Source organism: Pelodiscus sinensis, chromosome 3 (assembly GCF_052426305.1).
Source record: "Pelodiscus sinensis isolate ZL-2025 chromosome 3, ASM5242630v1, whole genome shotgun sequence".
NCBI lineage: Eukaryota > Metazoa > Chordata > Testudines > Trionychidae > Pelodiscus > Pelodiscus sinensis.
The window spans coordinates 4,753,450-4,773,568 of record NC_143054.1 but is presented as its reverse complement, the minus strand read 5'-3'; the positions used below and the strand labels follow the sequence as shown (position 1 = coordinate 4,773,568).

Genomic DNA, 20,119 nt, shown 5'->3' with positions numbered 1-20,119 from the left:
CCCCCCCCGCCTCACAGGCAACCAGCCCTGACTCCCCATAGCCCCTGCTCTCCCCTCCCGCCGCCCCACAGGCAACCAGCCCTGACTCCCCATAGCCCCTGCTCTCCCCCCCCCGCCCCACAGGCAACCAGCCCTGACTCCCCGTAGCCCCTGCTCTCCCCCCCCGCCCCACAGGCAACCAGCCCTGACTCCCCATAGCCCCTGCTCTCCCCCCCCGCCCCACAGGCAACCAGCCCTGACTCCCCATAGCCCCTGCTCTCCCCCCCCCCCGCCCCACAGGCAACCAGCCCTGACTCCCCGTAGCCCCTGCTTTCCCCCCCCCCCCACAGGCACCCAGCCCTGACTCCCCATAGCCCCTGCTCTCCCCCCCCCCCGCCCCACAGGCAACCAGCCCTGACTCCCCATAGCCCCTGCTCTCCCCCCCCCCGCCCCACAGGCAACCAGCCCTGACTCCCCGTAGCCCCTGCTTTCCCCCCCCCGCCCCACAGGCACCCAGCCCTGACTCCCCATAGCCCCTGCTCTCCCCCGCCCCCCGCCCGACAGGCAACCAGCCCTGACTCCCCATAGCCCCTGCTCTCCCCCCCCCCGCCCCACAGGCAACCAGCCCTGACTCCCCGTAGCCCCTGCTTTCCCCCCCCGCCCCACAGGCACCCAGCCCTGACTCCCCGTAGCCCCTGCTCTTCCCCCCCCGCCCCACAGGCAACCAGCCCTGACTCCCCATAGCCCCTGCTTTCCCCCCCCCGCCCCACAGGCACCCAGCCCTGACTCCCCGTAGCCCCTGCTCTCCCCCCCCCCCGCCCCACAGGCAACCAGCCCTGACTCCCCATAGCCCCTGCTCTCCCCCCCCCGCCCCACAGGCAACCAGCCCTGACTCCCCATAGCCCCTGCTCTCCCCCCCCCCGCCCCACAGGCAACCAGCCCTGACTCCCCATAGCCCCTGCTCTCCCCCCCCCCACCCCACAGGCAACCAGCCCTGACTCCCCATAGCCCCTGTTCTTCCCCCCCCCCCCCGCCCCACAGGCAACCAGCCCTGACTCCCCGTAGCCCCTGCTCTCCCCCCCCGCCCCACAGGCAACCAGCCCTGACTCCCCGTAGCCCCTGCTCTCCCCCCCCCCGCCCCACAGGCAACCAGCCCTGACTCCCCATAGCCCCTGCTCTCCCCCCCCCCCGCCTCACAGGCAACCAGCCCTGACTCCCCATAGCCCCTGCTCTCCCCCCCCCCGTCCCACAGGCAACCAGCCCTGACTCCCCATAGCCCCTGCTCTCCCCCCCGCCCCACAGGCAACCAGCCCTGACTTCCCATAGCCCCTGCTCTCCCCCCCCCCGCCCCACAGGCAACCAGCCCTGACTCCCCATAGCCCCTGCTCTCCCCCCCCCCGTCCCACAGGCAACCAGCCCTGACTCCCCATAGCCCCTGCTCTACCCTCCCCCCCATCTGCCCCACATGACGTTGTGACATGACGTCACGCGATGACATCACCGCCCACCTGCCTGGCAGTCCAGTTTCTCGAAGGGGGGGCGTGGCGCGCAGGAGCGAGCGGCCCAGCACCCGCGCGGCCGGTTGCCAAGGTTACCGGGCGGTGGTCTGCTGACGCTAGCGCTCTGGCCCCCTCTCCCGGCCTATCAGGAGGCTGAGGCTGCCGGGGGCGGGCGGGGCTCGAGGGGGGCCTCGCGAGCCGGCTGGATAAAGGCGGGCCAACGGCCGCGGCGCGCGAGCTCCTGGTCCCCACGCACCGTTGGGCTGCGGGGGGTAGGGGCGGCGAAGGCAACGGGCCGCGCGGGCGGAACCACTCGCCTTCCTGCTGGAGGGGTCAGTACCGTTTGGGGAGCGGGGGGTGGAGAAGATGGTCTGGCCCCGGTAGCTGCCGCTGAATGAATGGAAGGGTTCACCCGGTGGGTGGCGGGGGGGGTCGATTTAAGTCGGATACTCCTGAGCTTCTCCCCCCCCCCCCCCGAGCCTGCGTTGGCAGCTCCTCACCCCCCCCCCCCGCGAGCCTGCATTGAGCAGCCCCCCCCCCCCGCGCCCGAGCCTGCGTTGGCAGCCCCTCACCCCCCCCCCCCCGAGTCTGCATTGAGCAGCCCCTCACCCCCCCCCCCGCGAGTCTGCATTGAGCAGCCCCTCACCCCCCCCCCCCGCGAGCCTGCATTGAGCAGCCCCCTCCCCCCCGCGCCGGAGCCTGCGTTGGCAGCCCCTCACCCCCCCCCCCGCGAGTCTGTATTGAGCAGCCCCCTCCCCCCCGCGCCGGAGCCTGCGTTGGCAGCCCCTCACCCCCCCCCCCGCGAGCCTGCATTGAGCAGCCCCCCCAAGCCTGCATTGGGCCGCCCCCCTGCAGCCCACCCACCCCTGCTCCCCCCTCAGCCCAAGGCTGCTTTGGGGTACTCCCCCCCACTGCTCTCTGGACCCCCCCATCCTCTCAGCTCCGTGGAGCCCGGCCTGCCTTGAGCTCGCTGCCCCCCCTGCTGTGGGCCCCCATAGGTGGGGAGGGGGCGGGGGTCTAGGGTGCAAGGGGGGGCTGGCGCTCACAGGCTGGAGCGGGGGTGGGAATTGGAGACCCCCCACACACACACACACGCACCTGGTGTCTCGGGCTGTGCGCGCCCTTGGGCCTGTGCTCACCTCTGGCCGTGGGAGCCTCCCCAGGGGTGAATCGGGGTCTGGCCGGACCCTCCTTTTGAAGGCGTCTGGGGATTTGCTGATGGAAGGCCCCGTACTGGGGCGATACGGTGTGGTAAGGCTGTGAGAAGAGGCCGGGCGCAATGTTCCTGCTAATCATTCCCGTTCAGGGGTGGATTTTTCCATCCACGTGCGGAGTAATGTTTTTATGCTCACTGAGGCATGTGCGGATGTGCACCACTGATAGACACAAAGCCTAGCTGTGGGCACGCTGCTACTCATCCAGGTGGCATTTGAATGTCCCCTGGGTGACTGCACAACCATGCTGCTTACAGGGAAGACTGACTTCCTTGGCCCAGACTTGAAGGGTTAAGAGGGCATCTTATTTGTGCTGGCCTGGGACTGAGATTCGTGCACCGGTCCTGCAGAAGCTGAAAGCAAGATGCAACCTATAAATTAGTCACTGACGTGCTGCAGAGTTTGCATTGCAGCCTCAGCATAAACTCAGGCTCTTGCCAAATGTACTTAGTCTATGTTTGTGTTAAGTCTGTGCTTTGCTGTTATGTGCCCTGCCAGTCAGCTATAAAGCTCAAATAGATTTTAAAATTAACGTGGAAAACTTGCAGTGCCATACTAATGTAACAGGCACAATCTTAACAAGGAAGGTAGCCAAAGAGCCGGGAAAAAGCAGATCCATTCTGATGTCTACTTGTGTCACTTTAAATGCCAGCACTGGCAGTTTAGAGATTTTGGCCATATGGATAAGTATTATCAATAATGCTTAATATTTCTGTAGTGCTTCTTCTCCAAATAGCTGGAAGCATTTTACAAAACTGGTTGAGAATTTAATGCTCCACACAGTAACTGCATTTATAGTCTGATAATTTAGGTAGTTAGTCCATTTAGTAGAATTTAAGATGGGGAAGGAATCCTATCTAGTCTAGTGACTCATTGAGTCTGATGCTGTTGTCTTGTATGGATTAGATCAGGGGTCGGCAACCTTCAGCATGCTGCTCCTCTGGATAAACTGCTGATGGGTTGGGAGACATTTTGTTTAAATTGCCTGTTTGCAGGCATAGTATCCCACAGCTCCGAGTGGCTGCTGTTCCCAGCCAATAGGAGCTGTGGGAAGTGGCATGGGCCTGGCCCCTCCACTTCCCATAGATCCGATTGGCTGGGAAAGGCAAACTGTGGCCAATGGGAGCTGTGGGGGACAGTGCCCGTGGACAGTCCACACAAAATGTTTTGCAGCTCACCAGTGGATTAGCCTGCTGGGCCACATACAGAAGGTTGTCAACTCCTAGATTAGACTGAAATAATACTTTTACAGAAAACAGGTGTTTGGTTTTTTTTAATTGTATGGAAGTTTAGATTTATATGACTCAGCAGAAATGAGTTTCTAGTCTTTATTCTTTAAGCATGCTGTAATTTCTAAAGCATAGTGACAATGTGGGTGTTATAAAAAATATGGCAAATGGTTACAGTTTTTATTTTTGTCTTACTGTGACTAGCATTTTTTTAATTTTAAATCATTTTCATTTGACTGCTAAAGGAATGTAGTTTTCCCCTCTTGCTTTCAGCAATCAACTTTGGTCAAGTGCTGCTTTCCCATGTTTGGGGTGGAGGGCATGAAAGGCACTATTTGTAAATCCTTTTATGCTTACAAGACACTGTGAGAGCCCAAGCAGATGAGTAAAGACTCAGCGTTAGGAATGTTAACTATCAGGTATTTATGTAAACGTGTAACGGCTTGAAGTTTTAGCAGTTACACATTTACTCATGGGGTGAGGGGAGGGGGAGCTGTCTTCCTGTGAGTACCAACTCCCACCTATCCCCCACCCCACTGCCTCTATCAGAGGCAGCAGCATGGCGGGGTTGGTGGCTTCACACGACCTGATCTTCATGGGGAGCCACCTTGAAAGTTGCTTCCCACATGTTCCAGCTCCCACCTGTCCCTCCTGCCCCCTGCCTCTCTATCAGAGGCAGCAGTGTGGGGAAGGACAGGCAGGTGACAGCACAGCCAGCTCTGTATCAGAGGCAGCAAGGTGGGGGGTAATGCATGTAGTCAGTAGGATTAACTGATAAACCTAGGTTTATCAGTTAATTTTGTACTCGGCTACATGTTGACATCTCTACTAGAAGTGTACAGGCAGTCCCCGACTTACGCGGATCCGACTTATGTCGGATCCGCACTTACGAACAGGGCTTTCTTGCCCCAGAGCTCGCAGGCAGCGGATCCGCCACCTCAACCTCCGGGGCGAGAAAAGCTGCTCCCGGTGCCCCTGGTCTGCTGGGGACCGTCTCCAGCAGACCAGGGGCACCAGGAGCAAAGCCGCAGTGGCGGCGGGTCCCGCGCCAGAGCAAAGCCTCAGAGGCACGGCACCCCGCCGCTGCGGCTTTGCTTCCCGTGTCCCTGGTCTGCTGGGGGGGGTGGGGGGCGCAGCTAGTGTGCCCCCCTCCCCCCCCCAGCAGACCAGGCTTTTGTTGTGGACCCTGGGGCAGAGCAGCGGTGCTACTGGAGCAACCCAGCAGCACCCCAGCAGCACCCCAGCTGCTCTGCCCCAGGCGTCCCCAAGTCAGCCGCTGCTGAAACTGACCAGCGCTGACTACAGGAAGCCTGAGGCACAGTTGCTCTGCCCGGGGCTTCCTGGAATCAGCCGCTGATCAGTTTCAGCAGCAGCTGACTTGGGGTTCTTAAGTTGAATCTGTATGTAAGTCAGAACTGGCGGTCAGTTTCAGCAGCGGCTGAATCTGGACGCCAGTTCCGACTTACATACAGATTCAACTTAAGAACAAACCTACAGTCCCTATCTTGTACATAACCCGGGGACTGCCTGTATTTGAAGCCATGATAATCAACTCTCCCAACTTCCAGATCTTCCCAGAGCAGAAGTAGGATTCTCCTAATTTATCTTTCTGGATGGAGTGGAAGCTAGGACTGCAGAGGAACAGGAAAGACCCATGACCATGAAGTCACAGCCTCTGTAGAGATAGTATCTTTCCCCATGCCACCCACTTCAAGAGCTTCATATTTTTAGTAACTTGTAACTCAGGTATAACCTGTATGTTTAGTTTTAAAAACGCAATCATACTGAAGCTCTGACTTTTTTCATGGGATGGGGGGGGGGAGGTGGGGCATCAGCATGGCACATTGAGTCATTCATGGTCGGGCACAAAAGAGGGGAAATGTGTTTTGAAGAGCCTGTACACCAGCTAAGGTAAACAGAGTGCATGTACTCCTGCTGCTTATCCTCCCTGCCAAGGCATGCTCCTTCTGCTGCTGCTGCAAGGAGGCAGGCAAAGGAGCTGTCTAAACCCATTTGAGGTTCCTTTGCCTCCAGGTGTTTTTTTCCCATTGTCCTGCCTGGGTTGCACAAAGATCATGGACTGTGGCAGAGATTATAAAACCTTGATTGTGGCTTCATGACCTTTTGGAAATAATGTGATTTACGTATGGCAGACCGTGTTGGGGACACAGTGCAAGCGGGGCCTTGGCAAGCTTCTTTGGCTGGGTTGCTTACTACATCTTTGTCTGGCAACACCTTTACTCTTCTAATTTGGAGCTGTTGAGCAGAAACTGAGGCCTGGTGTGTACTAGCAAATCAGTTCAGTTTAGCTAAGTTGGTCAGATGTGTGAAAAAGCCACACTCCTTAGTAGTGCTGTGAAACCTACCTAAGTTCTTGGTCAACAGAAATCTTTGATCTATCCAACCACCTCTCAGGAAGGTAGATTACTTATCAGTGCTAAAGCATGCGTTCATTTTTTTGATTGTATCACTTTGGTATATATAGTTGTGCCAATTTTCTTCCACAAATTGATCTGAGGAAGTGGGTCTGGCCCATGAAAGCTCATCACCTAATAAACCATCTTGTTAGTCTGTAAAGTGCTACATAGTTCTGGCTTTTGTTAAAGTGCTACGGTGGCACTGTTGTGCTACTGAATAGTTTTAACTGTAGACAAGCCCTGACAGTCTTATTAAATGGCATTATAGTGTCATCCTTGCTATACAGAATAGAATGAAAAGTTGCTGCCCCATCAAACTAATTTCCATTCTGTCTAGAAGTAGATCTTAGATATGTGTCATTAAAATCCCTTCTATCCAAATGTCCTATTATTTCCCTCACACACACTCAAAAAAAAAATCCCTCAAGCAATTTAACAAAGATACCACAGTAAACAGATACTTCTCTAATGAAGAAATCCTAATCCTGTAACTCACGGCTTAAAATATACTAGCTATCAAGAAAAGAAAAGTCACAGTAAAAGGATTAAATCATCAATATCTGAAGAATTTAAACTTTCATTTAAAATAATTCAATATCTGCTCCTTGTGGTTATGAAGGGAAACATCTTAATGTAACCTGATGCTTCAGAGCTGTATTCCAAAGTGTGTAGAAACAATTTTTGTGCCTCTACAATTGACAAGGAAGTCAAAAAAATCAAACAGTGTTGGGAATTAAGAAAGGAATGGAGAAATTTAAGGCAGAAAATATCTTATTGCCTCTATATAAATCCATGTATACCAACATCTGAAATACTGCGTGCTGATATGGTCACCTCATTTAAAAAATAAATCTTGACACTGGAAAAAGTTCAGACAAAAGCAACAAAAATTATTAGGGGGTCTGGAACAGCTATCATATGAGGGGGGATTAAAAAGACTGGGACTTTTCAGCTTGAAAAAGAGACGACGGGGGGGATGTGATAGAGGTCTGTAAAATCATGACTGAAGTGGAGAAAGTGAATAAAGAAGAATTACTACTTTCTATAACACACTGTACATTTGGTATTTTCTGTTGTAACTGAATTCAATATATTTGAAAATGTAGAAAAACATTAAAAATATTTATAATTTATAAATAATGGATATTCTGTTAGTTGAAGAATGTGATTAATTGTGGTTACTTTTTACTTAAGTTAATTTGTTTTGAGTTAATCGCTAGATTGTGATTACTTGACAGCCTTTATCCAAACTCATATGGGGAAAGCAGCCAGCTAACCTATAAACATGTTTTGCCTCTTGTGTGAGGAACAGTGCTCATATTACTCTATTAGTGCATGTAAAGTTTATTGGCAAACCCCAGAGAAAGGACTGAAGACTGAAAAGTTAGATCAGTTTTTTAAAAGCTTATTATTTGTGAGGGTATTACATAATTTTTTCACAAGCTTATTACAAAACTTGGAAATTCCCTGCTGTATGGCACTTAATTGCTGCTTTGCATTTTAATATAAGCAGATTCTTTTTTTATTAACTCTTTGCACTGATATCAGTTATTTAAAATCTGTTATCTTTAAATATTGTAGCAATAATAATATGTTATGAACTCCCTTTAAGAAATCTTGTTACGTATTTTCAATTTTCTCTCTCACCTGGTGAAACAAGGAGGGTGAGGTAATATATTTTATCATGTGCGGGTGAGAGAGAAACTTCAAGCTTGAAAGCTTGTCTTTCTCATGAAAAGAGGTGGATCCAGTTAAAGATATTACCTCACCCACTTTGTGTCTCTAATATCCTGCAGCCAATGCTGCTACAACAACACGGCCACCAGGTGAAGACCTCTTAAATCAAACTAATGTGATGCTGTAATGTTCCTGGTTACTGTTGATCTCCCCGTCCCTCTTTCCCTTTACGTTCAGGCCAACTCCTACTCTCTCTAGGCTTATGATTGGCCTAGCAAAGAGGCAGGGCTCTATAAATTTCTCACACACCCCCTGTCACTTCTGCTAAATCATCAAGAGGAGAAAAAAGAGGTAAGCTCAGATGGCAGCAAAAAAACTCTGATTTATTGCATTAGCTTAAATGTTTTTCCTTTTGATTTATTACAAATAAATGCTGAAATCATGCTTCTTTGGAGAGCTCTTTGGTTATATTTAATTAGTATAACAAACAAATTGTTGATTCTCTTGTTAATTTTCCTCCTAAGCTAAAATAGTGGAGGAGAAGCTAGATGGCAACAGATGTTTGACATTTGTAAGGAGACAAGAATATTTTCTCTTTTGGGGTCATCAGAGAACAAAAGGCTGTATGAAAAAAGAAGTTAGTTACATTAATAATGATACTTAGCATCTTTCATCTTTAAAGCTACTAATTACTTCAAATGCTAAAGTTATGAGGGTGACTGTAAAATGGCATAATGATAGATTTTTTTTTTCAAAGTTGCCATTTCAAATTGAGAGAACTGAGTTTGTGCCCCAGGTGTTTTTTTTTCCTGTTAAGTGATATTACTAATTTATATTGGAGTCATGCAGCAGCTTTTGCTGTGTTGGAAGTGTTTTTAGAACAGTGATTGCTGTTTGAATTTTCAGCGAGAGCCTTTTGCTCCTTACATTAAGAGTTCACATGAGAAGGGGAGAAGAGGAAATGATCTTGAATGTCATCTATAAAATCTGGTTGCCTATCTGTGAAATTAGCTTTCAATCAGTCTGTCTGGCAGAAAACTGGAATTTGTGAGAGGCAGCTGGAAAAGGCTTCAGTGTTTGAACTAAACATTTTTCATTAAATCAAAATGTATAATTTCAGAATGGACGAGAAAATGGGTGCTTACGTAAGATTTCAGCTAATGCTTTATTAGGTGTGCCTTCTGCTGTAATGCAGGTAGTGAACTGGCCTAAGGACCTATACTTGAGAGTAAGCACAAGTAGAAAGGCTCAAGTGTGTGGCTTGACAAGGAATTGTCAGGCAAGTGACCTTATGACGCTGCAATATTGAAGACCAGTGCTAAATAAATACAGTAAGTCAGTTGACTTAGGTGAAGTAAGAAACTGCAAATTTAAGTTAAGGCTATTTTAGGATACTTTTAAGGAGCTGATAGTCACAAACATTAACCACAGTAAAGCCATAGCAACTAGTGACACAAATGCTAATGATTGTGAAATAAATGGATAATTAACCTTTGAAAAGCGAGGACCTTAAAACAAATGAAGTGTGGAAGTGGAACTAAGGAGAAAAGGGGTGAACTAATTATGACTAAGTGTAACTGCCACTGGGTGGACTTGAACCTATGACTGCTGGAGTTTAGTATAAGAGCCTCTACTACTGCTATAAAGCTGGCTGGCTCTCAGCTTAGGCTGTAGACCTCCCTTGTTCTTATATTTTGCTGTAAGTGGTCTAAGTGCCACTACATGGGACAGTGAACCACAGTAGGTGTGTGGGTTACATAAGCATGGGATAAAATAGGTGTTAGTGTGACATGGCTGCGTCTAGACTGGCAGTCACTTTTGCGGAAAAACTTGCCAGCTGTCTACACTGGCCGCTTGAATTTGCGCAAGAACACTGACTATCTAATGTAAGGTTGTCAGTGTTCTTGTGAAAATACTGTGATGCTCCCGCTCAGGGATAAGCCCTCTTGCGCAAATGGTTTTGCGCAAGAGGGCCAGTGTAGACAGGTAAAAACTGTTTTGCGCAAAAAAGCCCTGATGGCGAAAATGGCGATTGGGGCTTTCTTGCTCAAAACTGCGTCTATATTGGCACGGATGCTTTTGCGCAAATCTAGACGCTCTTTTCCACAAATGCTTTTAACGGAAAAACTTTTCCGTTAAAAGCATTTGCGGAAAATCATACCAGTCACTTTTACAGCCACGGTGTAAAAGTGGGACCCGGAACATAGTTGGAAAGAACAGGATGTACTCCCTCTCCGTTGTGGTGAACCCCTAAACAGGACCATAGAAAAGATGTTATCCCTTTTGTGTTTTGTGGGTCTGCCATGTAATGACAACTCACATATTGTGGCTTGTTTGAGATAAACCCTTATCAAATAAATATTAACTATTAAGTAAATAAAGCTAAAATGCTCAGTCCCTTGCTCCCTGTTTTCCCCCAAATTATATATAGGGAGGGGGGAGCAATCCAGAGACTTGCAGAGGTGCCTCTAATTGTGTGAACTACATACATTGTGTGCCATATTTGCCATGAAACACTATTTCATTGTAAAACAAAACTAGGTTTAATTTTGTAGGTTAGACTCTATAAATAGAGTTTCTGATTTTTGGCTTTAACCACACACCAGAAAAATACTGAAAATGGTAACTTGTACCTTATGAATAGTCCATAGGCAGCAGTGTCATTAAAGACTGTGTAATGTAGAGCTATCCTAAGGCAGAATATCCTGTGGTCTCGCTGTCTGCTACACTGGACTTTTTATATTTGTGAATAGCTTCTGCCAATGCTTGTGATGTTACCCCTATTCATTCTATTTCATCAGCTGTGTGTGGCGGGACGTGGCACTGGTTTGGTATTTCAGACTGAATTTGGGCTGCATAAAACTGTCCTTAAACACAGACTGTTCAATACAGCTCTGAATGTATAGAATCAATTTTTTTGACAGCATAATTTGTGACTAATACTTTTCCCTTTTCTCACAGCTTATTTAAAACACAAAAATGGCAGTTGCAAAGAACTTGAGCAGGACTGTTAGTCAGTTGCTTCAGACCTCTGGTTGTGGATGTCAGGCTTCCATTGTGCCAGTTAGATGGATTGGTGTCTCACCACGTCAGGTGACCTCAGATGTCAGCTTTCATTCAGTATCTTTTTCAGAGACTGATCATCCTCGAGTGCTAATTACAGGTTAGTCACCATTTAATTATTTCATTCTTCTTTTATTTGTTAGTTGGCAGTCTTTTTTTTTTTTTTTTTTTCTTTCTTTCTATCAAGGCCTGACTCTGAGATTACATGGCATTTGTAGATGCTCAGCAAACAATCAGGTTTTTTTGAGTATTTCAGCACCTCTTTAGGTCATTATTATGTATTATTTATGTATTGCAGAAGTACTTGGTGGTCCCAGTTAGTATTAGCACTATATTGCAGCCTTTTTGGCCAGTTATTTTAGAAGAAATAGTAAAATCATGTCTGAATTGTATACAAAAATCATTCAGCCCTTGCCTGTAAAACTGCATAATAAGTTTCGTAGTTCTTTGTAAACCTCTATTTTGATTCCCAGTGTAATAGAATTATTAAGTTGATCTCTCTTTTGGTTCCAAATGTATTAAGTTGATCTCTCTTCTTCTTTAGGGGGTCTGGGCCAACTGGGGGTGGGACTCGCTAAACTCTTGAGGTACGTTCTGGTTTTGTGATTTCATACATAGTAAAAAGTTAAACTACAAGATCAGGATTATCAGAAGTGACTCTTTATGGCTACGTTTCTACAGTAGCATTTTTGTATAGTCTCTTCCGATCTGTTTTATGGGAGAGGTTTTTGCGGGGGAAAAAATGCAGTGTAGGCAGGGCCATTTTGTGCTAACCCCCCGCCCCACCTTTAGTGCAAGATCCTGTATACCTCCTTTTTTGAGGGATAAGGGATCTTGCGCAAAAGTGGCCCTGTCTCCACTGCGCTTTTTCAGCAAAAACCTCTTCTGCAAAACGGATCGGAAGAGACTATACAAATGAGTGTGAGCAATGCTAATGAGCGCGTCATTTGCATTTCCTCTTCTGCAGAAGTGCTACAGTGTAGACATAGCCTCAGTTGCATGTCTAAATTTCAGCACCCAAATTATCTTATGAAAACTGTATCTAAGAATCTCAGAATGCTGAATGAGACATTTAAAAGTCCTTAGGACTACTATTGCTTCAGAAATCCAAGATATAGTTAACATTTAAAACCTATTTTTACATTTTTTGTATTTAGTCTTATTCCTTTCTTTTAGCTTAGAGCTGAAAAACAACCAGTCATCCTTTTGTTTGTATTTTTGTCCTTAGTCCTGTAAATATATGTAATTTTGTACATGTGACTTTGTCATTGAGTTCAGTGAGACTACTTAGGTGCATAAAATATGTATTTTGAAAATATAAGGTCTTCATTTGTGGTCCAGTTCTTTTTGCTTTTATGCAGTGTCACAATGCTGCTGGGTTTGCGTTTCCACTATCTCTTTTCATGATCTTTTTTTGATTAACAGTTGTCAATTCTGTTGATACTACATCTTTTTAGAAAACCACTTTGGGTTTTCTGAAACCCAGTAACTTAACACCTAAACTTTGGCCTGGCCCTAATTGATTATCTTTCTTTTAGAGAATGTCAATGTTAGAAAAAAGTCACTATCTTTTTATCATGCAGTAGTTGTCATATAGTTAAGATTAACAGGAGTGTTAAGATTTTATTTTGCAATTGAAATGGCAAAAAGCCATGAGATATAAACTTTGATGTTTGTTTGAGGTTTTCATGACATTTTGATAAAAAGTGAATTGATACAGAGATAATAAGAGTTTAAAATTATCCCATCTGGCACTTTTTCTGTAGGATTATCTCACTTTTTTTTCTTTGTATTGCTTTCCCAAGAAATCTGAAATACTATAGGGGCTGTCCTTCATATATATAAAATTGATCCTTGTGTGCTGATTCTTAGCCTCTATACATACAAGTAGTGTTTGTCTATACACTCTAGACCACTTGAGCTTTAACAGAAGCACCAAAACAAATCCTCTAAACTTGAGGAGGACAGTGTGGCAGCCTGAACTCTGTTGGAAGGGTGGGAGGAGGGAGAGTGGCTTTCACTTCCATATTCAGCAGATACTAGAAAGCAATACATATCCCAGCTTTATCAAACTTGCACCCTAATGCAAAACCTTAGCAGTGACTCCAGCAATGTTAAGGCAGAGTAGCTTCTCAAATGTCAGATGTGCTCTAGCTGTTAATATAAAAGCATATGAGATCACTATTAAAGGCTTTGTGTTAGCATCACTTTGGTGAAGCTGGGTTGCATATTGTTACTTGGAAATGGAAATGAAAACCTTCAGGAGTGTGGGCCTGTGATATCAAGAATATCATAGGCAATAACAGTGTGAAAAAGAATGCACATGTCTCTGCCCTTAAAGTTTTACTGGCATTTTTTAACATGTTGGGTGGCTAGTGTGTGCCGCTATAACCTTAACTGCTACTAAACCTCGTTTTTTGTTGGCAAAATTTCTGAGGAAATACACGAAGTCTGAAGCCTGGCTTACACTTAAAAAATTAGATGAACCTAGCTATGTTGCTCAGGACTGTGAAAATTTTTGCATCTTGTACAACACAATTAAGCCAACCTAACTCTGTGTAGATGCGGCTAAGTCTTTGGTCAACTTAGCTAATGCTTTTTAAGGGGCAGATTAATTCCATTGATGTGAACAACCCTATTACCAATAAAGGAACCAAGTGGACTACAGCAACACAGCTGCGGCCCAATAGCTGTAATATAGTTGTACCTCAAGAATTAAGAAGGTAGATTGGCTTCAGTGCTTGCACTAGACCAGTGTTTCTCAACCTTTTTTATAAACAAAAATAAAAAAAGTACTCCCGGACCTACAGTTTTCAGAGACACACAGTTTTTTTTTCTGCTATTGCAACGCATTTGTTTAAACAATTTAATCGTAGATAGGTGGGCGACAACATTTTTGGGTGTAAAAAGTACAAAAATAATAAAGCAGTATAAAACTTAAAACACAAATTCAGTTTTCTCCAAATTTCAGTTGTTGATGTACCCCCCAGCCTTCTCTTGAGTACCCCTATGGGTAATCAAACCACTGGTTGAGAAACACGGAACTAGACAATGTCATACCATACAATTTACTCTTCCCAAATGACTTCACCAGATTAGTTCCTATTAAAACTAATGTGGCAGAACAGTGACTGACCAATTATCTCCAACACTACAAACTAATTGTACAATGTGGCTTCCTTTTCAGGAAGCGTTTTGGAAAAAACAATGTGATCCTGTCTGATATTAGAAAACCACCAGATCATGTCTTTTATAATGGTAAGAGGCTGGATTATAGAAAAGTCTTCATATTGTCCTTAATCCGACTCAGCACTTTTCAAAATATTTTCCTGATCTTGACAGTTTTGTGTGTGTTCTGATTTCTGAGAAATCTTCCCAGACATTGATTTCTCTCCTCTCCTTCCCCCCCCCTTCCCCAGCATTTTTTGAGGTAAGATACATTAACACACATCTGAGTATCTCCTCCTACTTTTCCTCACTCTTGATATTTTTTTTCTTTAACAAAAATAAATCCCAAAGTTAAATTGACTCTGGCTTTCACCCCAGTAGGTTTAACTCTCTTGCTCCTGTTATAAGTGTTAATGCAATTTGCATTTCCCAAAAGAATAAGAACTGGGAAATTCAAATCCACATTTTGTCTATACTGAAATTGCTTTCTCATACAGGAGACCCTCTCAATTTGTGGATTCACTATCTGCATATTCATGGGTCTCTTGTCCCGGCTTAAGACAGCTCGGGTGAGTTCCCTGTGGCTGCTGAGCTCACACAGCAGAGCATAGTGGCACTAGTGTCTTGGAACTTGGTTAGGCTCCTTTCCTTTTTGCCATAAATGAAAAACAAAATGAAGGAGTTGAGACAGTTAAATGATCCTGTATAGGCTGGTCTGTCTCACACTTATATATAAAAATCAATAGTTGATCAAATACAGAGGGTCCCGAATTCACCTGTAATATGCAGAGATGGCTAATCACATCGTGATACCTCTCGTCATCTCCGTATGCTAAACATAGGCAAAATACATTACATGCTCTTCTGGGTTTAATCCAGTGCTAAAGCTGCTATAGGGATGATATCTGATGGCATGTGAAAGAGCAGATGTCCATGAGAAAGTGTCCTTTCTGAGGTGTGACCCACACTGTGAAAAACATTGCAGAGCCTTTGTGATGGAATCTTTTGAGAGGGGGAGGTTGAGCCCTCTAGTGGCTGCTACCTACAGAAAGTAGAAATCTGATGCGGAAAGTGGCCTTACAGACGGGCAGGGGGGAAGCACAACAGCAGCAGCCCCAATGAGTTTGCAGGTTCTTGCCCACGTCTTGATTCAGAAATATCTATTTGGTCCACTTCTTTAGGTCCTTTTATCTACTCTGATATCTTGGACTACAAGAATCTCCGTGAGATAGTGGTGAACAATCGAATTACTTGGCTGTTTCATTATAGTGTTTTGCTCAGTGCTATTGGAGAAGCAAACGTTCCTTTGGCCAGAGCTGTAAACATTACTGGTAAGTGGTTTCAGCATTGTTTGACTAGCCTTTTGAGTTCGTGACTTCATGAAGCCTCTGGAGGAGATTTCATTTGGATTCTGATAACTTGTGTTTGTTCCAGGCTTGCACAACATTCTAGATATTGCAGCTGAGCACAGTTTGAGACTCTTTGTCCCCAGCACAATTGGAGCCTTTGGACCCACCTCTCCCCGGAACTCAACTCCAGATCTCTGCATTCAGAGACCAAGGACGATCTATGGAGTCTCCAAGGTTCATGCTGAGCTCATGGGAGAAGTAAGAACTTTGTTATGGGTTGTTGAGTCTTGACAGAAAGTGGATCGCGGCAGTGTTCTTTCCTCTTCCTATCCTCTCTTCCTACAAAAATCTTTTCATAGTAATATGAGGCAGAGATTGATGTTTCATTGAGGGACTTGGGGTGGGGAAAATCAAATGAATTCTTTGTGAGGAATTAGCATGAAGTTGGAAGTTAACACACACTTGAGTTTTATAATTTTGTCTTGGCTACTGACTTTGTGATTTTAGGAAAATCATTTTACCTCTCTGTGCTTCGGATACCAGCACAGTCATGCTTGGAGAGCTGAGGAATGGTACATTAGTACCTAGGAAGTCTTCCTCCAGTACCTTTTCTAATGACTCCAGGAATCAGGATGGATGCAGATCGTTGAGGGGGGAGGGTGTTAAATCAAAACAACAGATGGATGGGTTGGGGGGGGAAGGTTTTGGAAAGGAGGGAGGGGTGCAGTGCCTCTGGTATGTGAGGATGGATGTTGACGAGCCTCTAACATAGGGGACAGTGGCATGAGGAAGCAAGACATGAAGGGGGTTGTCACACAAAGCCCCTGGCTTATGGAGACTGATTGTAGCACAGTGCCTCTGACATTGCGGGTGGGGGAAGAAGAATTGGCATGTGGGGGATGGAAGCATCAGTGCGGATTGAGCCGCTGGCATAAGAGTGATGGAGGGGTTATCGTAAATGAGAGAACGGAGGATGGCATGTAGGGAGTTTGTGTGTGGGAGTGGGGAATGGAGGGAAACCATTAGTGTATGCAACACATTTAGTCTACCGACACAACAAAGCGTTCAACTTCCTACTTCCACATTTTAAAGTCTTGCTTGTGTCCTTCTTCCACAGTACTACCACTACAGGTATGGGCTAGACTTCCGATGTCTGAGGTATCCTGGAATTATCTCTGCTGACTCTCAGCCTGGTGGGGGAACCACGGGTAGGAGACTCTTTCCATGTCTCAATATAATAAACGAGAATATTAGTGTGTGAGTTAGGCACCAAATAGCAAAGGTGAGAGGGACATCAGTGTGTCGTTGTCTGGTGACCTCATTTTCCAAAACAAACTAATCAGGCACTTCAAAATGCATTCACAAAACTGACTAATGGCCATCATAGACAGGTGAAGTCACAGGAAGAAAATCTATTGTAGTCTGTCCTCCTTCCTCACTTCAATAACAATGCACAAAGTCGTGCCTCAGTCATCTGCCACCCTCCACCCAGAGGTGGCTGCATTTCTGTTCTCCTGAAAAGAGCTTTTAATATGACTGACTTTATGTGCATTACCATAGTGTGTAGAAGCCCAAGTCATGGGCCAGAACCCTATTATGCTAGTATACAAACACTGAACAAAAATACAGTCTCTTCCCCCATGAGCTTACAATCTAAGTGTAAGATGAGACCATAGATGAATGCAGATGGGGAGTACAAGGAAACTTTCTTTTTTTCCCTTCAGACTATGCAGTCCAGATTTTCCATGATGCCATAAAAAGCGGCAAATTCCAGTGCAACCTAAAACCAGACACACGCCTCCCAATGATGTATATTGATGATTGCCTGAAGGCTACACTAGATGTTATGGAAGCACCTGCCGCTGCACTTAGCATGAGGACTTACAACATCAATGCCATGAGCTTCTCTCCTGAGGAGCTGGCGCAAGAGGTCAAGAAGCATATTCCGGAGCTCCAGGTGACCTATAATGTGGATGCTGCCAGGCAAGCAATTGGTTAGTACCTGCTTTTTCATTCCAGTTCAGTGGTCCTGTATAAAACTTGTCTGGGTGAAGTCCCATCATCTGACAGAATATTTCCCTCTTCCCCACCCTCTAGGTGTTCTTAGACACCTAATATATGGGGATAATATATGGGGATATACCTATCTCATAGAGCTGGAAGGAACCTTGAGAGGTCATTGAGTCCAGTCCCCTAGAAGAAGTACCATCTCTGACAGATTTACCCCAGATCCCTAAATGGCCCCCTCAAGGACTGAACTCACAACCCTGGGTTTAGCAGGCCAATGCTCAAACCACTGAGCTATCCCTTCCCCTATCAGTGTGTCAAACCTGCAGTTTGTTTTATCTTGATGCCACCTAGTAGGGTTGCTGCTGCAGTAAAGCTTGCACTGTTCCAAACTCTGTTCTGGTACGTGCTTATGAAACATTGGAAGATCTTTGTTATATATTTCATGCTTTTGAGGGATGTTTTTTTTCCCCCTTTTCCTTGCAGCTGACAGTTGGCCGATGAACTTTGATGACAGCAATGCCCGGAGGGATTGGGGATGGAAACATGACTTTGATCTTTCTGAACTGGTGACAACAATGTTTAACATCCTGGGCTCTGACTCCAGGGTAGCTCAGATTAACTGAAACTCCTTGTAAGATGTGGCTTCCAAATTACAGCAGAGGACCAGGGAGAAACTGCTGAATTAGTTCATTATGCTCTATGTCTTATAGCAGGTAAACTATAAACTTTCCACATATTGCAGTAGAGGTGGGGTTGAAGTACTATAGTTTGAATTCACTGGTTATTTGAGACCGTACCAAATTATGTAGTAAAACTACATCACCATGAAATGAGAAACACATAGGATTCTTGGATTTTAGCATTTAATAATCTTTTAAAAAGCCTCATTATAAGGCTGGAAATGCAATGCAGTCATTGCTACCCTGGGTATCCCGAAAATTCACCACAACATTACAAGGCCTTGTACTGAGACACATGCTACTGAATTGACAAATTATACATTAAATTTCATTTTCTTAGTGCAGATAGCTTGTTGTTGGATTGTAGGAAGGTGGGATTTTCCCTTGCCTCTCTCCTCCTAACAGCTGAGATCAGAAGAGCCATATTATTTTTAAACTTGGCAATGGTCATTAATGGTTATTCATAGAAAGCCTTTACCGAACAGTTGAATCTTGTAGTGCTATGTAAACTTGCAATTTATTTCCAAATAAGATTGTAGCATTCATCTTGTAATGTCCGTAACTGTAAAGCAAACCAAGACTTGAATTCATTGTGCTTTTGAAAATACAGAGTTTTCAAAACAAGCCTTTTTGTGTTCTGTAGAAAATCTGTTGACTTCAGTTTCATCGTAAAGATGAATTTAGGAAACTAAAATCTGTGTTGCATATGTGAATCTATAGCTATCCTATTTAGAGTAATGCCCAGGAATGAACTCCCCTTTAATTAGCACCACATGCGGCCTGTTTCCAGTCACATTTACGACACCATTTGCAGTCAAATGCTGTACAGAGCACAGTCTGAAAGGCAGGTGGAGCCAGGCTTGCAAATTGTGCACTATATATTTGTATTTGTAAATACTATTTATGTATAGGTAGAATAAACACACATCCTTCAGAGGAGGGGAATCCAGAAATTGAAAGTGCATCAGCACTTATTTATTGCACAAGTTCAAGACATGAAGCCAACGACAGCCTTCTAGTTGTGTGGTCTGAGTCGACTACTTGAAAATACTAGTTTTTCTAGTTGCTGGGTTATGCAACAGGTTGAATGTTAGTAATTGGTGGGATTGGGTTGAGTGATGTCTCAAGAATCTATATAAAGAGTGGAGGAAGTGCACAACCATGCCACCGCATTTTAACTACAATTGATAAAGGCTATCCTATTACTCGAGTTGCATGTGTAAGAGATGCTGGGACAGGTGCATGAGTTTTAATGGGGCCCGGAGGTTAATGCCTACTTCTGAGGCTTGCTAGCTTGGTCTTTCCTGATGTGCAGAAATCTGGTCCCTCGTGCAAGATGTGCCCCCTTCCGGGATTTGTTGGCCTCTCTTTTTCGTACTAGAGAAAACTTTGTGTTGCTGTAGGTGATGCTGTGCCACTCTCCTTTTCTTCTTATCTGTTACCCATATGAAATAACAATTAACCAACGTAGTTTAAAGCTGACTTCTGGAAGCCACTTTTACCTGAATGCCCAAAGGCAGTCAGATGCCAATGCCAATGCAATGCACAGAATTCCCATTGAATGCTATAGGTGCGTGAACTCACTTAGTGCCCAAGATTTTGCAGTAAAAGCTTCTTAGGTGTCTGTAAATGCCTCCGATCTGCTGCCAAAGCTCCAGGGCTACTCACAACCTAGGGAAGATGGGCATTTAGCTGCTTAAGTTACATGTCATTTGATCTGGTAGGCCCAAACAGCTCCGAGAGCATGTGTGCATGAGGCCGACTCGAGTGCCAGGAGATTAGAGCACTCAGGTGGGAGAAGGAGGACCCCATCCTGCTCCCCCATTACTCTAGA

At 45.6% G+C, this 20,119-nt stretch overlaps 1 protein-coding gene across 2 annotated transcripts; it reads left to right on the top strand.

The window, feature by feature from the left end:
- Positions 1 to 1,652: 1,652 nt before the first annotated feature.
- LOC102451402 (L-threonine 3-dehydrogenase, mitochondrial-like) lies at positions 1,653 to 18,909 on the top strand. Of its 2 annotated transcripts, none has more exons than XM_075923243.2 (9): positions 1,653 to 1,810; positions 10,977 to 11,178; positions 11,623 to 11,665; positions 14,266 to 14,336; positions 15,428 to 15,577; positions 15,681 to 15,853; positions 16,713 to 16,803; positions 17,320 to 17,589; positions 18,089 to 18,909. In XM_075923243.2, exons 2-9 carry the CDS (start codon positions 10,995 to 10,997, stop codon positions 18,226 to 18,228), a joined length of 1,122 nt encoding a protein of 373 aa, XP_075779358.2. In that variant the 5' UTR covers positions 1,653 to 1,810; positions 10,977 to 10,994; the 3' UTR covers positions 18,229 to 18,909. The 2 variants fall into 2 exon arrangements, with proteins under 2 accessions (XP_075779358.2, XP_075779359.2); XM_075923244.2 differs by lacking the exon at positions 1,653 to 1,810 and adding an exon at positions 8,215 to 8,366.
- Positions 18,910 to 20,119: the final 1,210 nt, after the last annotated feature.